Source organism: Carex rostrata, chromosome 26 (genome assembly GCF_964058835.1).
Source record: "Carex rostrata chromosome 26, lpCarRost1.2, whole genome shotgun sequence".
NCBI classification, from domain to species: domain Eukaryota; kingdom Viridiplantae; phylum Streptophyta; class Magnoliopsida; order Poales; family Cyperaceae; genus Carex; species Carex rostrata.
The window spans coordinates 7,218,187-7,236,887 of record NC_135943.1 but is presented as its reverse complement, the minus strand read 5'-3'; the positions used below and the strand labels follow the sequence as shown (position 1 = coordinate 7,236,887).

At 35.2% G+C, this 18,701-nt stretch overlaps 2 protein-coding genes across 2 annotated transcripts; both read left to right on the top strand.

Moving 5' to 3' along the window:
• The first annotated feature begins 725 nt into the window (after nucleotides 1-725).
• Nucleotides 726-1,475, top strand: LOC144544288 (uncharacterized). Its single transcript, XM_078292743.1, has one exon. The coding sequence runs from the start codon at nucleotides 726-728 to the stop codon at nucleotides 1,473-1,475; it is 750 nt and encodes a 249-aa protein (XP_078148869.1).
• Nucleotides 1,476-12,613: 11,138 nt separating this feature from the next.
• Nucleotides 12,614-18,644, top strand: LOC144544161 (nuclear matrix constituent protein 1a-like). The gene is made up of 8 exons (XM_078292572.1): nucleotides 12,614-13,299; nucleotides 13,724-13,933; nucleotides 14,036-14,289; nucleotides 14,604-14,874; nucleotides 14,960-15,043; nucleotides 15,306-17,320; nucleotides 17,440-17,614; nucleotides 17,925-18,644. Exons 1-8 carry the CDS (start codon nucleotides 12,985-12,987, stop codon nucleotides 18,156-18,158), a joined length of 3,558 nt encoding a protein of 1,185 aa, XP_078148698.1. The 5' UTR covers nucleotides 12,614-12,984; the 3' UTR covers nucleotides 18,159-18,644.
• Nucleotides 18,645-18,701: the final 57 nt, after the last annotated feature.

The window sequence follows — 18,701 nt, the reverse complement described above, 5'->3', positions numbered from 1 at the left end:
CATTTCTTCTTACTTTGCCAATTTTTGTAATGGATCTCTCCATGAGGGAGTAGTTCTCTCTCTAGGGGTTTAGGTCAATGCATGAACTTGTTTAATTGTATCTTATTCGGTTATTTGTCTTTGTTATGATTGTTTTATGGGATTTGATGTTAATTTCTGTGATCTATCATTTGTGTTAATTACATAATTAGTACTTGAAATCGCAGTAGTCCCTCTTTGGTATCTCTTTGTCAAAGGATCCAAAGAAGTTAGGACGAGAGGAGAGTACCAAATTATGAATGCAAATACTCTAGGTTTAGATTATGATTGTAACCAATTTGTAATCTAAGCCGGAACTATAGAAATTAAGGTTAGGAATTTGGTGAAGAACCTAACCGTGAAGGCAAACCCTAATTAGGACATCTCAAATCAAATCGGGTATTGAACCCAAACTTAGGATTAATTAGAACAAACCCCCCGAAATTTACTTTTATTGCACTTTACTTTCCTTTTATTTTCTGAAATATATTACTAAAGTTTAAACTAAGTTTTTATCATACTCCCTGTGGTTCGACACCTCAAATACTACTTTGATAGAATTGTGCACTTGCAATTTAACTCAAACGCGTGTTAAAGGTTTAAAAGGTACATCTTATTGTACTGAAACTTTGTGCATACGCTTTTACGCGCATCAACCTTTGATTCTCATTTGCAAGGGGATTCAACAAGGAAAGAGAGAGGCTAGAATGGAACTCTTCTGGTTCAACTACCAACTGTCGAAAGCCATGGTTCAAGGTTTGTGGGGCCAACAGAGTGGCGGCCATCAAGGGCTGATTCGCAATTTTGATAAGAAGATCCAGATCCTGCATAAAGCGCTATCCTTATGGCAAATGGAGGCTTTTGGGGAACTGGACAGGAAGCTGGATTTCTGTAAGAAAGTGATAAGCTTCTTCGACCGAATTGAGGAAATGAGGGTTTTGCAAGATTGCGAATTTAGGTTGAGAATGAAAATAAAGGAGAAAGCTTTTGAATTGGCGAACAATATTGAACTGAAATGGAAACAAAGGTCCAGATGTAATTGGCTGGCTAATGAAGATCGCAACAGTAAATTTTTCCATGCCTTTGCTTCATCTCGTTTAAGTAGAAATTTGGTCAAAGAACTGGAGGTAAATGGACTACTGGTCTCAGATCCGAACCAGATTCTAGAGGTCTTCACTAACTCCATGAAGGAATTGTTGCGTACTGAGCAACAAGTTCTCCCATTCAAAGCTGAAGCTCTATATCCAATCAACTCGTGTTTGCAGCAATTGGGGGTGGAATTCACCATGGAAGAGGTGGAGACGGCGGTTAAACAACTCGCCAACAACAAGGCGTCGGGCCCAGACGGAATCCTGAACAAATTCATAAAGCTATACTGGGGGGAACTCAAGTATGAAATTTTAGAGATAATGGCCAATTTCTACGAAAATAGACTAGACCTTAAGCAGTTCAATTAAGCAAACATCATCCTGATTCCCAAAGTTGAGGCACCGAGATTCACTTCTGATTTTCGCCCGATCAGCATTCTTAACTTGATTCCTAAATTAATTGCTAAGGTGTTGTCTAATATACTGCGACTGAGATTGCCGGAACTCATTTCCCCTAATCAAACCGCATTCGTTCACGGAAGACAGATATCCGAGAATTTCGTCACAACTAGGGAATTATTAACTCATATCGCGCATTCCGGCAAAGCTACAGTTTTTGTTAAAATTGACTTTCGAAAGGCCTTTGACTGTTTGAACTGGGATTTCCTAGCAAGGGTAATGAAAGCAAGATCGTTCCCAGATCGGTGGATTGCATGGATACAGACCTTATGGCACACTTCATCCTCATCGGTGTGTGTCAATGGACAGAAATCACAACCCTTCTTTCATTATCGCGGCTTGCGGCAGGGCGACCCACTATCGCCAATGCTCTTCAATTTGGCAGTTGACGTCTTCCAGCGCATGATACAGGTTGTCAACTCGGTGATTAACCGACCTCTATCAAATAAGGTAAAGGATGCAGTGGTAGCGTTTCAATATGCAAACGACACGGCGGTGATTGCTCGAGCCGACCCGGACTCGCTCATTACCTTCAAATTAATCCTGAGGCTATTCACATCAATCTTAGGTTTGCAAGTTAATTTTGGAAAAAACATTTTCATCCCTATTAACATCACAAGCACTGATCTTTGTTGGGCTCGAGAGGTACTGGGGTGCAAACAGGCGACATTTCCGGTTCAGTACCTAGGAATGCCGCTAACCTTAAAAAGGCCAACCAAGCAAGCATTCCTGCCTCTGGTGGAGAAAATTGAGCATAGACTGGCGGGTTGGCAATGCAAAATGCTAACAAGGGGTGGAAGACTGGAACTGGTACAGAGTGTATTATCCACCATACCAGTTCACTACATGATTTGTTTCAAATTACCGAAGTGGGTTCTAGCAAGGATTGATAAAGCCAGGAGACTGTTCCTTTGGGGAAGGTCTGGTAATCAGTAAAGAGCGATTTCCCTCTGTAACTGGGGTTTGGTCTGTCAGCCGAAGAAATGGGGGGGGCTTGGAATTTCAGATTTTTAACTGAGGAATGTCTCCTTGCTACTCAGATGGTGGTGGAAAGGATACAGGGAGCCTCAGTCCATATGGCCCAAAATGGTCACCAGATTAAGCTGGCAAGGGAATTTTACAGTGGGTCCAATGCTTTGGTCTAAACAAGCTTCATTCTTTTGGGGAGATCTAATCTCTATTAAGCACCTTTTTAATTGGTCTACCTCGTGGATTATCGGTAATGGTCACTCAATCTCGTTCTGGTATGATCACTGGGGAGATTTACCATTTATCCATTTGGGAAGCAAGTGCTCTAATAGGGCCTGGTCACTTCAAATGGTTTCAGAACTGGTTGAGATTTACACAATTCTGGATGAAAACCGGTCGGATGAGCTCATTTGGAGGTGGTCAGCTGATGGAATTTACTATGCTAAATCTATGTATTAGACTATGGTGGGGGGGCGGTTTGGTCAGATGGGAATTTCATTCAATTTGGCGATTTCTCATTCCACCTTCTGTCAAGTTTTTCTAATTACTGCTCCTAAAAAAATAGGCTGCTAACTAGAGAGATCCTAATGCTCAGGTCCTTTAATTGTATCGATGTCTCATGTCCCATGTGTGATTCGGGTTCCTTGGAGACAACATTGCATTTGTTCTTTCAATGCCGGTATAGCCTACAGATTTGGAGCAAGGTGGAAGGCCAGATCAATTTGAATATACTGGCTCAGGGCGATTCAGTGGTGGAAGTATGGAGAAATTCTTCAAGATTATCAAGGGGCAGTAGCTTGATGAGAAGGAAATGGCAAATGCTATTCAGTTCAGCCTGTTGGATGATTTGGAGACAGAGGAACACTTGGTTATTTGAAAACAAAAAACAACCAACTGATCTAGTGGCGCAATGGATTGTGAGACATGCAACACTTTGGGAGAGATTTTGCGGAAGAAGAATAAGCGGTACTGCACTGAGTACAGTTTAATTAAAAGCTAGATAGTTATACATGAATTAGTGCTTTACTAGTATGTTGTAATGATTTGGGGCAATCAGCGTTAGTGGACTGATGCATTGGTGATATGTAATTCCTGTATAAACCTTATGTTATTTATAAATTCCAAACATGGCAGCCACTGCCTGGTTCCATTCAAAAAAGAAAAGGTGCTAACGGAGACTGCGGATAAATTATCCTTCAATTTAAACTTATTTCCCCCACAATATTTAATTCTTTCATTTGTGCTGTAATAATATTAGAAGATAATTATGGTCATTACATATTGGTTCGTAAATTTTAACCTAATTTAATTTGCATTATGCAATTTTGCAGATCAAACAAAATCAGGACTGGTGGAAGGGTCCAGATCCTTTGAGGCAATGCATCGTTTAAGTTTCAATTCGAACCGTCCGATCAGAAACCAGATTCATACTAATAATTGAGGTATCTCAGGTGATATGAATTATTGTGCTTACCCAAATCGCTTTTGGACTTCAAAAGTGGCATTAATTGCTACGACAGAAATTAAGATGGCTTACGGATACGGATACGGATACGGGCTACCTTCCCAGAATTAATGCCTACATTTAAATTATCCGGCCTACGTTGCCTATAAAAGTTGTAATTGCTTCATTAATTCAATAAAAGTTGCCTATAATAGTTGTAAATTAAATATAGATTGCTTCATTATATCAATATTAAGAAAGAGCAATATGCATATTAAGAATTTATTCACGTGCTTTGTATTCATATCTCTATTTCAATGTTTAAAACTTTAAATGGTCGATTCAAACTATAAAAATAATATTCATATAAAAAATATAATTATATACAATTAAATATTATTTTAAAATATTTTTACTATTTATTAAAATAGATAGAAAATCACCGTTGTTAGATTATTCAAATTTTTAGTGATTTTCTACCTATTTAAAATTTGATCTATCAAGTAAAGTTTTGCCTTCATTAAATAGGAAATACAATCAACTACTGCAATGCAATGCAATGCGACGACATAAATTTAATTTGATTTTGACTCCAATTATTTACTGAATTTCCCACTTCATAGTAGCGTCAATTTGACTTCAATAATTAAAATGCAATTTGTTTCATATATGACCTCCTTATACAAACAAGTAAAGTTAATTAGTGACCTTCACAATGTTGGAACTCATAATAAATTAACTCCAAAGGTATCTTTTCTCTCTTGGATTCCATTCTCCCATATTTTGTATTGTTTTCTCATTTTCTCTCTTCATTCTCCTTATTTGGATTATCGATGGAGAACTTACCATTTGTCAGATCTATTCTTCATATAAACAAGCTCAAAGGACTCTTTGGTAAGTTCATAGAATTATCGAGGTTTGAATAATCATTTAATTCTTCATTAATCGATCTAATTCCTTTTCTTTTACATGATCCGTTACTGTTTTCTCCACTGCCACGCTTGTTAATGCCGATATGGAACTCAAAAAGTTGGAGGAAATCAACTACGTAGGAAAGAAATTAAGAGCAATGTCATCATTGTTAATGTCACTGGCAATTAATATCTTATTGTTGATCCACCTGATACAGAGATAGAGCTTGTATCCAAGAATTATATATTTATTTAAACCGATCTGTGATTTCATGAACTTACCAAAGATAATAAAATAATCAATTGTTCATTTTTAAAATTCTTTTTGTGATCTCTATTTTTGACATTACAGTGCAAATGTTCACTTTATAATTCTTATTTTTATAGTAATCACGATAATCCTTATAAAAAAAATCAAATTTAATGAATGATATATGAAAATTAAATTTATGATAGTTTTGTTTACTCCAATATCTTATAAAAATTATATTTTTCTAATTTTATGTAATCTAATGGCATTACGGGTTATTGTATAATGAACCTAATTAAATAAATACGTGTTATAAAAATAGTATCCCAACTCTAACCTCTAAAGAAAAATAAAAAAATAGTGTTCACATAAATATATAACTAATAGTTAATAGTTCACACAATTTCCACCGAAAGTCATGAATGTAGTATGCAAATATTTCAAAAAAAAAAAATGAATGTGGTGTGCAAATATAAATACATTATTTTCATATAGTTGATATATTGAAATTTGTTAAGTCGTCATTCCAATTTGGTCACGAAAAACACTATTCATGTTCAAATTCATCTATATTTCAATTCAAATTTTTAACACTATGATTGCAATATGTGGACTGGAGACACCATTCAACCTATCAAACATGGCAATTAAAATTCGAATTGAAATACGCTTATATGAAATGTACCAAATCTTTGAGTTTTAAATTCATTCGGTTGTTTCAAATCATTGCGTTTAGATAATTAATTTGAATTTACGTAATTTGCAAAACAGTAAATTACATGAAAAATCCACAAAAAAGGTAAATATCAAACCGCGTTCTTTTCCATATAGTTTGAGATTCAATCAAAATAATTAAATATTCATTCTAGTAAACATTAATTTGAATGGAAAGTTGGAAACTTTAAAAATTGCACACAAACATAAATTATGATTTTGGTAGGTATTTCAAATGAAATGTATAAACTTTATAAAGAATGATCAGCAACGGAAGGGGAGAGAGTGCTTCTCTTATCTTATCTGATGGTTTGATTATTGATATGTTGTTGATGGAAAAGCACATCTCTTTTTATGTTTTGAGGATGGATGGAACTATGGAAGTCATAGACATGAAAAATGAAATAACAAAAAATTATTTTTTTTGTTAATGTATAATTGTATATTAAAAAAGGGCTTCTAAGTTTTGAAAAAATAATAAGTATCAACAAGCTACCTCTAATAATACATCATCTAAAACTTGGACGGTAATTGTAAAGCATATCAGTACTTATATCATCTTAAAAAATATAATCAGGGACTAATTTAATATTATCTTTACAGATTTGTTTAACTAAGAGTATATTATGATGTAGCTTAAGCTTCTCAACTTTAATATCGATTATTTTCGTTGTTGGTTTTGTGAATAAAGCAGAATTAATTTCTTGGAAGTTAACACGGAGATAATGGTCCGCTTCAACATTTAGAACTACTAACGAGTCCGACTATCATCAGATATGCTTCAAATGACAAATTTAAATTGATCTACTTCACAATAATACATTCACATACAAAATTTATATATATTTTTTTTAATTATTTAATATCAAATAAAAAGGTCAAATGTAGAGCTTTTATTCAAGTTAATTTTAATGCATTCATTTTTTATTAGTTTTTAACTGTTTGACTTTATACTAAATTAATTCGAAGTTTTATAAATTTTGTATATAAATGCATCACTTGTGAAATATATCGATGTGAACAGTTTGAGCTAGTTGTTTATAGTCCATCTGATTGGTTTTTGAAGATCAGTGTCACATGCCATTAATGTCATATTAGTTAGACTCACTCTTAACTCCTAGCTCACCTTTTCGAGTTTGACAATACCCTTGACTTTTATCTAGAGTGCTGGACACATGTAACATAAATTCCAAAATTTTTAGTTATCACTTTAAAAGAGTCGGGTGGAGACATTTTCATATCCGTACTCGTTATGATAACGAAATTTTTTTTTTACTCTTATGTATTTTTTTAATACGGTACGGATCGGATAAACAGATAAAAAAAGTGTCATTGATATTTCGATTTGTGTTTCCCATAAAATATTTTTCAAAACAAGAAAAATAATAAGTAATACAACTAATTTGTATTATAAAAATTTAATAAAATACAAAACTTTATTGTATCATGTATTATCTTCATACAAATATATATCTATATATATAATTTTATTTTTAAAAATTATCTTATACGAGATGGATAAGATAACGGAAAAAATTGTTATCTTACCCGTACCCGATAAGTTAACAAAAGAAAAATCTTATCCTTACCCTTATTTTCGGATACGATATGGTTCGGATAAATGGGTAAAAGGGTGCCATTGACACCCCTAGTTGGTATGGACATATGGAGTTTTTGTTTTTAGTTAGATTTGAGATATGAAAGGATTTAAACAAACTTATGTTTTTTAAAGAAATATATAAAAGTGTAATGTGCAATATTCGGATAAAATTGGAGAAAGAAAAAAAAAACACAAACACATTGATAATAATAATAATAATAATTATTATTATTATTATTCTTATTTATATTAATAGCGAGTTTTATGATACATAACAGCAACAACTAAATTTTGAGTCTTGGAATTCAAACGGCTAACTGAGCCGATCAAGTCGAATTACATGTCGAAATCTTATTAAGAAACTGCATTTTATATTTTTATGCAATACTTCTTCACAATTTTTTAAGACAGAAAGAAAATTATTTTATTAGACCATATATATATATGTTTCTAAATACAATGGTTTTCTCCCCTTCAAAAACGAACAATTGAAAGTTCATAAAAAATATAAAAATTGATTTCCGATTAGATTTTGAAATGTAAATCAAATTGATTTTCTAAATTAATAAGGCAATATTCTAAACTATTTTGGATTTTTCTAAATTAATCGGATCCATTTTGGAAATTTATAAATCATTCTAGATTTATAAACTATTTTTAGTCTAAACAATATATCTAATTAACCTGTTTTTAGTTTTGATTGGTACAATTTAACAAATAACAACATGTAAATAATTACAAATTTAAATAATTTAAAATTAAATAAAATGATAAAACTTACTGAAAATTAGTTTTTGCACTTCTTTTTCCTCAATTATTCGTTTGTCAGACTGAGTGAGTGAAAGCAAGAGAGACTAAGATCCGCGGTCGTTTTATAAACGAAATCAGCGCAAATCTGGAAAAAAAAATTCCGATTCAAAACTGGAAAAAAAATTTCCGGTTTCTAATAAAAAAAACTGGAAAAAATTATTCCGGAACAAAACTGGAAAAATGTATTCCAGTTTCTTGATTCGAAACCGGAAAAAAAAATTCCGGACTAAGGCCTAAAACCGGCAAAAAAAAAATCTGGTTTCTAATCAAGAAACCGGAATAAATTTTTCCGATTTGGGTAGTATTCGAAATACAGCTTTGATTATCTCCGGAATGAGATTTATAAATTGGTTGGGTATAATGTTAGTCAAGCAAATCTAGAGATCTAAGCCAGGTTTAATATGTCTACCGATGGCCAACGTGATTATCAATTAGTACCGGTAATAAACCAACAATCGTTCAAAATGATTTTAGGAATTGTGGCGTCTTTTCCACAAAGGTTACCGATTTTGGAGTTATATGTAGAATTGGAACCGAACTATACCGGTTTTAATTCCCAATTGAACCTTAATAGTCAGACACCTTTGCCCAGTCAGATTCTTGAACCTTGATCTCGACCCAGTACCAGTCGGAACCCTGTGGATCTTGACCCAATACCAGTTAGATCCCGACCCAGTACCAGTCAGAACTCTGTGGATGTACCAGTAAGACCCTGACCCAGTACTAGTCGGGTCTGTAGACAGGTATGTGATTATCCGCATGTACCTGTAGATGCAATTGATTCTGACAGTTTGGAGAGTGGAGATGAGATGCTCTCAGATGAGTCATCGGGTTTCGACGATGATATTGGACCGCCCAGCCAGTCACAATCACAATCTCGTCAAACACAATCCAGTCAAGCATAGTACCCAATAACTGGTCGGGAAAATATCACACATCTGGTTGATAATCACTTTTATTAAATGTATGCGAAAGTACTCCGTCTGCCATACTAAAAAATTCGAACAATATTCTAAATCACTTTGAATTTTTCTAAATTATTCTAGACCATTTTGGTATTTTCTAGATTATTCTAGACCATTTTAATTTTTTTTAAATTAATAGGGCAATATTCTCAACTATTTTGGAATTTTATAAATTATTCTAAACCATTTTGGAATGTTCTAAAAAATTCTAAATTATTCAGACAATATTCTAAACTATTTAAAATGAACTAATTAATTATATTATAAATTAAAATTAAAATAAAAAACCTGAATCGAAGAGCCGATCGATCAGACAGTCAGAGCTTCGAAAGGGATCTGAAAAGAAAAGAGGTTCCTAAAAAATTCAAAATAATTTTAGAATTTTCTAAATTAATTGAACAATTTTCTAAATTAATAAGGTAATTTTCTAAACTATTTTGGAATTTTCAAAATTATTCTAGACCATTTTGGTATTTTTTAAATTATTCAAGACCATTTTGGTATTTTCTAAATTATAAAAGTTCTAAATTATTCTAGACCATTTTGATATTTTCTAAATTATTCTAGATCATTTTGAAATTTTCTAAATTATTCTAGACCATTTTGAAATTTTCTAAATTATTCTAGACCATTTTGAAATTTTCTAAATTATTCTAGACCATTTTAGTATTTTTGAAATTATTGTAGACTATTTTGGTATTTTCTAAATTATTCTATACCATTCTGGTATTTTGTAAATCTTTCTAGACCATTTTGGTAATTTTTAAATTATTTTAGACCATTTTGGTATTTTCTAAATTAATAGTGCAATTTTATAAACTATTCTGATATTTTCCAAATTATTCTAGACCATTTTGGTATTTTCTAAATTAATAGGGCAATTTCCTAAAAATTCTAAATTATTTGGACAATATTATAAATCATTTAAAATTAAATAATGAATTATATTATAAATTTAAATTAAAAAAAAATATTACCTTAAAGAGGAAAAAATGGCGTGTGAGGGAGAGGAGCCATGGGGAGGGGAGAAAGGGGACCGGGTTCCCTTATGTAGGGTAATCAAGGGTCCATAATTTTTTTTTCTGGTTTTGGGACTAAAGTCCAGAAATTTTTTTTTCAAAATTGGAGACCGGAAAAAATTTATCCAATTTTAGTCAAAAACTGGAAAAATGTATTTGGTTTTGGAATTGAGTTTTTGGAATAAATTTTTCCGGTTATTGATGTTGAAACCGAATTTTTTTTTTCCGGTTTGGGTACTTTTGAAAATACACCAACAGTTTGGTTATTTTTTTAAATTTTATTTATTTTTTGAATATAAATAAAGAAATCGGTGCTGTTAGTACTGTATTTTCTATTAAATTCCATTTATCATATTCGAATCAGTATGCGTACATGCTTTTGATTTTTGTTTTTTGTTTATGTTTTTGAATAAAATTAGAAGGCAAACTATTTAACTGTTTTAATATTCATAAAAGGTTTCTCATTCAGATTTCAAATCAGTAACTTCTCACACGAAAAGTGCACATAATATTAGCCACTAGATCAAAGACTAATTCTCTAATCTTTTATTTTGTATTTGATGTAGGAATAGAATTCTAACTGAAATATGTAACGCGTTGTTATCCTATAAAATCATGAAATACAAAAAAAATAATATTTGTAGTTGATTTGTTTGTATGTTTTTTATAGAACTTAAAATATAATATTATTACATTACAATTTACACATACACATTAGCTAGGTAGTAAAATAATAATAATAATAATAATTTAAAAAGGATACATTGGAAGCATATTCCCACAACTTGCCGTTGGTTACTTATCCCCACAGGCCACAGCCACAATCCGCTGGCAGTGAGGAAATGGAAATGACCATACAGCCCAAATGGCAATGGCCGTCCGTCCCAAATCCGTAAATGATATCAGTTAAAGAAAAGTTGCAAATTACAGGGCGGCTTTATTCTTCTATTTATATTTATATGGTGAATACAGTCTGTAACGAGGGTTACTTTTGTCTACGTAGGTGATTGCACGATGGTTTTTCGTGCTACTTTATCTGACAATACCAAATGACCAAAATGCCCATTCACCAAATCCGTAAATGATATCAGTTAGCGGTTAGCTGTACTTGTCTTGCAACTATAATTTTACGACTTCAAATTACACCGCTGGCATATTTTTTTTTTATTAAATAATCATAACAAGATCGGTTACTGACATTACTGTCAACCTGCTATTGCTATCTATAAACTTTATTTTTTATTTTTTATATTTAAACAGTCGATTCGATTGAACTGCTTAATCAATTAACATATAAAAATCTTATAAAAAATAAATATTAGTTATTATAAATATAATCATTTCTAACACGTGGTCTGGAGTATTTAAAATGCTTTTGTTTTTCCATACGGACTAATAAGAATGTCCTAAGAATATAAAATTTGAGTTTTACAAGATTTCCTAATGTATATTAATTTGAACAGTTCAAATTAATTCTCAAATAAATAAATAAAATGTAAAAGATTTAATTTTAAATATCTTGACTGATTATTTAGTTTACTTAATATGTAACGTTCACAAATGATGTATGGAAAACGTATCTAATAACTAATTTGTTAATTAATAACTTTCAATCATTGTCCCAGTTTGCAATTAAAATTATTGTCATTTGACTACTAATAAATTGAAATTGCAAAATTCTAATATCCAAAGGAAGATTTATAAATTTGTTAATTTTTGGCTCTTATATGATATATGTTTGGATCACAAGTAAAGTTAAGATACGGCTTAGCTCTTGGAAATAGCCGCTAACTATAAATTTTATATTCAAACATTGAATTGAAATAGTGGAAGTAGCAACTATTTCAAACAACTAGCAATATATCTATCTAAAATTCTAAATATAAAAAAGAGAGTTAGAAGAAAGAAGTTCACTTACCTGAATTAGCTATTCTTTACCAGAAAAGAAAAGACTTAAAGTTTTGAAGGGGCATTTTCGTCTGCAAGAGCCATTTTGAAAAAGCAGACCACAACTCACCGAGGGCGGCCGGGATCATTTATCCGGAAGAAAAATAATGCGTCTGCACCTCACACTCATGAACCATCACACTGATATCCACAGTTGCGGGATCCCAATCTAGTATATATCTTAATTTGGTTGACAAAACCAGGTCCATCTAATCAGGTTAATATACAACCCCTCAAAAGAAAACTATACCAGGAGCATTTGGTATTTACCGTACAGAAAGAAGACATCCGACAAGTGGATCCCACTTTCTCTTTACTACTAGTGCGTTTTATAGCCATACTGTTTGATCAGAGTGCACCTGAAAAATTTATGCAAGAAAAGCCCCCAAAATTTTTTATAGACAACTTCATTTTCATCCAGCCCCCTCGATTCGATTTTCTTACTTTCCCTTTACCCCTAATTTTCTAGGGTTTCTGAATCTTTCTGCAAAATCAATCGAAATTTCATCCAGATCCGCGATTTTGTTGGTATTATCGTGCCAGAATTTAAGCCCGCGCTTCGTTTCTTTTCTACTTTGGTTGATTCCTTTCCTTGATCTGTTTGTTTTTTGGTTGATTACTTTGGGTGGAGGCCTGTTGTCTGTTGTGCGACTTGAGTCCGAGGATACAATTCTCGTCCAATTGCTTGAATCGAGATGTTTTTGTTTTCTGGTGGCTAATGGCTTTCTCGTGGTGCTAAGTTAGGTTTAGGGTTTTGAATATTTCTTCTACTTTGTATGAATTCTTGACTATGTTTACGCCACAGAGAAAGGGTTGGGTCGGTTTCCTCTCCCCAAATGGAAACCCTAACTCTAGCTCGAAAGGGAAGGCCATGGCTGCAACCCAAGAGTCGCTTCCGCCGCCCCCCAGGGATTCTCTTGCTGAAAATGGTGGTATGGATGTAGCCGGAGTAAGCGGGGGAGTAAAAGGGGGAATAAGTGGTGGAATAAGCGGGGATATGGAGTCATGGAGACTGTTTAGAGACGCTGGTCTGATGGACGAATCGGTGCTAGCAAAAAAGGATAGAGAGGCGCTTGCACAGAGAATAACCGACCTAGAGAAAGAGGTTTGTTTAACAACTCCACCATTACTCTACAACCAACTTTCTTTTCTTCATACAAACTTTAAATTTGTCCAGAGTTCAAAAGACCAAGATACCCTTTTTCATTTCCATTCAATTGCATTTGCTTACAAATAATGGCACTTCAGTAATCAGTAGAAATATTTAACGCAAAACTTCGTCAACTCTATACAGTTACTGAGAAATTATGTGGTTTATTTTGCATTTTGTCTCTTTTGTTCGTCACATCTCAGGTTGTATGCTCAGAAATATCTAGGATACCCTTTCTAACCCCATACTTCAACCTTTTGTTTACAAGAAGGGAAAAAAGTAACAATAAATGGATGATAAGAGTTTAAGTGTTTGTCCAAATTTCGAATATATTTACATGATATGATGCAATTTTCCTGGAAATTGGCCCTATCTGCAGTTGCACGAGTACCAATACAACATGGGCCTGCTATTGATTGAGAAGAAAGAGTGGGCCAACAAGTATGAAGAGATAAGACAAGCACTTATCGAGTTGCAAGAAGCTCTGAAGCATGAAAAGGAGTTGCATCAGCTCGATTCGTCAGAATTTGAGAAACGAGAGGAGAGTTTGCGGAAGGCACTTGGAGTGGAGAAGCAATGCATGGCTGATGTAAAGTGACATTTATTCTCTATTCATACATCCTTTACTGAAGAAGCCTACCTTTTTGGTAGCTCTACATTATTTTATAGAAAAAATTGGTTGCACTTGCAGTTGGAGAAAGCTCTGAGAGAAATGAGATCCGAGATGGCAGAAGTGAAATTTATGGCAGAGAAGAAGCTTTTTGATGCGCGTGCACTGGAGGCTAACCTGGAGGAGAAATCACTGGAGATAGAGGCGAAGCTACACTCGGCTAATGCTAGGCTGGCAGAAGCTAGCCGCAAGAACTCCCAGGCTGACCACAAGCTTGAAGAAATCCAGGAGCGTGAACGCAAGTTTGACAAGGACAAACTCTCCTATGATTCCAAGTATGCTCTGGTTTTTAACTTTGCTGGACTTGTTTACATTATTCAACTCATCAAATGTTGTTAAGGAACAGTGTGGGGGTAAAGAGATTTATTACATTTAATATTTGCTGAATTCGAAACACAACTTTTGGTGATTCTGCTGCGCTGGTAAGCAGAAATTAATCAACCTTTTTGTCAAATGGTTGGATGCTGGCGCTGTTTCACGTGGGTAACTGCTCATGAACAGTACATTAATTGATAATTATTGTTGGCAGTTTAGGCTCGCACATCATTTATGTTTGGTTCATTTTTTAATGGCTGTAAAATTGGCGCAGCCGAAAAGCACGAGAAAAGCAGCTGGCGGAGCAAGGGGAGCACTTGCGAGAGTGGGAAGTGAAGCTTCAAGAGAGCCAGAACAGGCTCGTCTTGGCACAGAGATCTATAAATGAGAGAGATGAGAGGGCTAATGAGAAAGAGCGTCTCCTAAAAATAAAGCAAGAAGAGCTTGATGAGGCCAAAAGGAACATTGAGGCAACCAGGAATTCCCTTAAGAGCAAAGAGGATGATATCAATCTCCGCCTTGTTGCCTTGACAAATAGAGAAAAGGTGTAATTTTTTGTTCTTCAGGCTTTCCCGTGGTGCCCCTAATCTGCTGCATTTTAACACCTTTTGTCTTTGAAATTTGATACAGGATGTAGAACCAAGGATTGCAAGCTTAGATCGCAAGGAGAAGGAGTTGGTTGAGAGGGAGGAGAACCTTAGAGCTAGAGAGAAGGTATGTTTACTCTAGGATTTGCACAAGGGCTGGAAGTTTCTGTTGGAATTTGCGTAGTTCCTCGGCAAGTTATGTATAACTCTAGAATTGCAATTTTGGAAGGATGGGTTTTAACAAGGAATTCCAGAACCGTATTCTCAAAATCTAATGTTATTTTCCAGTGATTAGTCTATTTCCATTGGCAGTCTATCACCAACATGGTCGTATATATTCTTGTTCTGCGCATATAAACATGTGATTTTACCCACTAAATTTTTTCCAGGAGGGTCTCCAGAAGCTTCTAGAACAACATAATGCGAAACTAGAATTGAAGCGACAAGAATTTGAATCAGAACTGGAGAAAAGGAGGGAATCTTTTGATCTCGATCTTAAAGACAAGCTAAAATCTGTCGAGAAGAGGGAAAAGGAGATTACACGTCGAGAGGACCAAATCTCAAAGAGAGAACAGACCCTAGAGACCCGAGCACAAAAATTGAAGGAGAAAGAGACAGAACTCCAATCTGGCTCAAAAGCATTGAAGAAACAAGAACAAGATATTAAAAACAAAGAAGACAAACTGTCTGAAGAGAAAATTGCTCTTGATCAAGAGAAAATTGAGTTGAACAATTCAAAGGCTGAACTAGAGAGTTTGAAGGCCACAATAGAGGCAGAGAAACAAGATGTTATTAAAGAGAGAGAAGAATTGAAGCTTACTGAGAAGGAGAGAGAACAACATGACCAACTGAAGACTCGGTTGAAGCAAGAGATTGAGGATTACCGGGCCCGTACGGACTCAGTTCAGAAAGAAATGGAGGATTTGGCTCAACAGAAGCAAAGGTTTGAAACTGAGTGGGAGATATTGGATGAGAAAAGAGCTACTGCAGAAGCAGAGTTGAAGAGAGTCTATGAGGAGAAAGCAAGGTTTGAGAGGTGGGTTGAGGCTGAGGAGAGAAGGATAAAGAATATGGAAACTGAAGTACAGGAAAGATGCAAGAAGGAAGCAGAGGAAGTTGATTTGAGAAAAGCAGCTCTTGCAAGTGAGATTGAACATGAGAGGGAGGAGATGAAGGAGCTCCTTAAGAGGGAGCGGGCTGACAGTGAGAGAAGCCTCCAGTTGCGCCGTCATGAGTTGGAGATGGAAGTGGAGAGAAGGATTTCTCAGAGAGAGGAGGAGTTGCAGGAAGTGGAGGAAGAATTACGCAGGAAGGTTGAGTTCCAGGATAACCAGATGAAGCATGCAATCGAGACAAACGAATCAAAAATTCAGAAGATAATCACGGAGAGAGAGCAACTTGGCAGGGAGAGGGAGGCTCTTTTGGAGGAGAAGGAGAGACTAGAGAGAGAAAAAACAGAGGTCAAGAGAGATATAGAGAGCCTAAGTGACCTCAGCAAGGGGTTGAGGGAAAGGAGAGAGGAGTATACCAAAGAGAGAGACCGCTTCCTCTCTTTAGTTGATAAATGCAAGGCATGCCATAATTGTGGTGCCACTGTTATTGTGGAAGCAGAGATACTTGGGATCCAACAAGGGGTCAATGATGACTTGCCAAGTTTGGAATATCTGAAGCCTCATAATCTAGAAACTTCTCCTACCTGCACTACAATCAATGCAAACCCTAATGCCACCTCAGTTGGACGCATGTCGTCTTGGGTACAGAAATGTGGCCGCATATTTTCTCTCTCACCCACAAAGAAAGCAGGTGAGCTTGGACAAACTTCATCAGAGAAGCCTGAGTCTTTTGGTGCTAGACTAGAGAGGGAGAATTTAGAGAGAGAAGAGTATGAGTGCACACCAGTGTACCAAGGGTTAGGGTCGGTTAACAATTTGGCAGGAGATGGACCTGAACCATCATTTGGTGTTGCTGATAATTCCACCGATATTGTCCATTCTCAGGCGGATAATATACCAGATCAAAATGGACAAGAGGTGGCTTCAGTACCACCTGAGCCAAAGAAAAAAGGTCGTGGTAGGGGGAGGCCTGTCAGGCGAAACAAGACCATTAAGGTTGCAGTGGAGGATGCAAAGGCAATAATTGGTAATGCCTCAAAAGAGGGGAATGGTGGTATAAATGTGGATTTGAATGAGCTTGGGGATTGTGCTGCTAGTCAAGACGATTCAGTACATACTGGTCGGAAAAGGGGCTTTGCACAGTTATCCAGTGAACTAGAGGGGGAAGGAAGTGAGACGGTTTCAGAGAGTATATCTGTTGGAGCTGGAGGGGCCCGACGTAAGCGACGTCAGACTGCAACTGCCGATGTGTCCATGCCAGGAGAGAAACGATACAACTTGAGACGCAAAGTGTAAGTTTTTTTATTCATCAGCTGGAGTGTTTGCTGATGTTTTGGACCAGCTAATTATTATTTTTTCCATAAATTGTTGGCATTTTTGCTTTCTTATTTACTTTTTTCTTTCCTTATAGTAATAAGAGCGATAGAGCCCAGGTGCCAGTGCCTCCAAGCAAAGCGGAGAAGGCACGGATTGAGCAAGGAGAAGAAGGAACCTCAAACCCAATTACTGATCAAGTAATGGAGCAGAGATCTTCTGCTGGTGGCGGTGTAGTTGAAGTTCACAAGTTCTCTCACACTGTCATCCGGGTTAGCCATACAAAAGTTCCATTTCTTTTGATGTTTTCTAATTTTGCTATTTTCTATTGTAGTATCACTATTTTGGTACCAATGCATAATAATGGAGCCAGACACAAGTTCCATTTCTTTTGATCTTTTTTGTTATTGTTACGTATTTAAAAGGATCTCATGTTCATGTCTAAGTTTGTTTACCCTATTTATGTCAGTAAAGCATAAAAGCAGAGTATCAATGGGTTGAATATATTATAAAATCTCGTAGATGTAAATTGTTCAGAAGTGTCAAACTGGAGAGATTAATCTATTTATTAATTGGCATCAGGTTGATGCAGAAGTGATGGCCCCATTAGAAAGTAACAACAACAATAACGAGATTGAACAAGAAGACGACATGATGGACGCCACGGGTGGGGTCTCTGCTGACTTTCCTGATGGAGTTGAACCTTCAACCCCAGCTGGCAGTGCCGCTGACGAGGAAGACGAAGAAGATGAAGAAGACGAGGAGAGGCAGAATGCATCGATTGGAAAAAAGCTTTGGAATTTCCTCACTACTTAGGGGGTTAGTGTAACATCAACAACTGTAGCATGTCTCTGTCTATTTTTGGGCTGTGTTTATCAGGCCCACTTGTGAATCTATCCAGGATTTCTCCCGTCAGTGCTTTTATGCTTAGCTACTGTGTGCATCTCTTTTGATTCTTTCCTTGTAGGTTTGATGTGCTAGTATTGGTACCACTTTTTCTGTTTCTTTCCTTGGATTTGTTTTTTCTTTTCTTTTATTTTTTTTGTTTTCTTTTAAACGTAGATGGACTTGTAGTAGCCTAGTAGGGAAAGTTTAGTTGGTGCTGAAAAGCATCTCTGGACCCTAGTTAGTGACTTGACTTCCATGGGTGTATAATTAATTGGGTTGTCTGACTCTTTTGCATATCATTTGTTTTCATGATTGTTTTGGATTCTGATTTTAGAAACCTCATTTAGATGTTGTTGAAACATGAGCTGATAACCTTTGTATGATGTTTGCTAATGTAGAATAATTGATCTATTATCTGGCTTGTGGATTGTTTTTTATGTTTGAATTGAGATTTAAATCTCTTTTAACACG

Coding starts and splice junctions, on each gene's coding strand:
- LOC144544288 (XM_078292743.1), top strand. CDS start 726: ATGGAACTCTTCTGGTTCAACTACCAACTGTCGAAAGCCATGGTTCAA.
- LOC144544161 (XM_078292572.1), top strand. CDS start 12,985: ATGTTTACGCCACAGAGAAAGGGTTGGGTCGGTTTCCTCTCCCCAAAT. Junction 13,300..13,723: donor TAACCGACCTAGAGAAAGAG/GTTTGTTTAACA, acceptor CCCTATCTGCAG/TTGCACGAGTACCAATACAA. Junction 14,875..14,959: donor CCTTGACAAATAGAGAAAAG/GTGTAATTTTTT, acceptor AATTTGATACAG/GATGTAGAACCAAGGATTGC.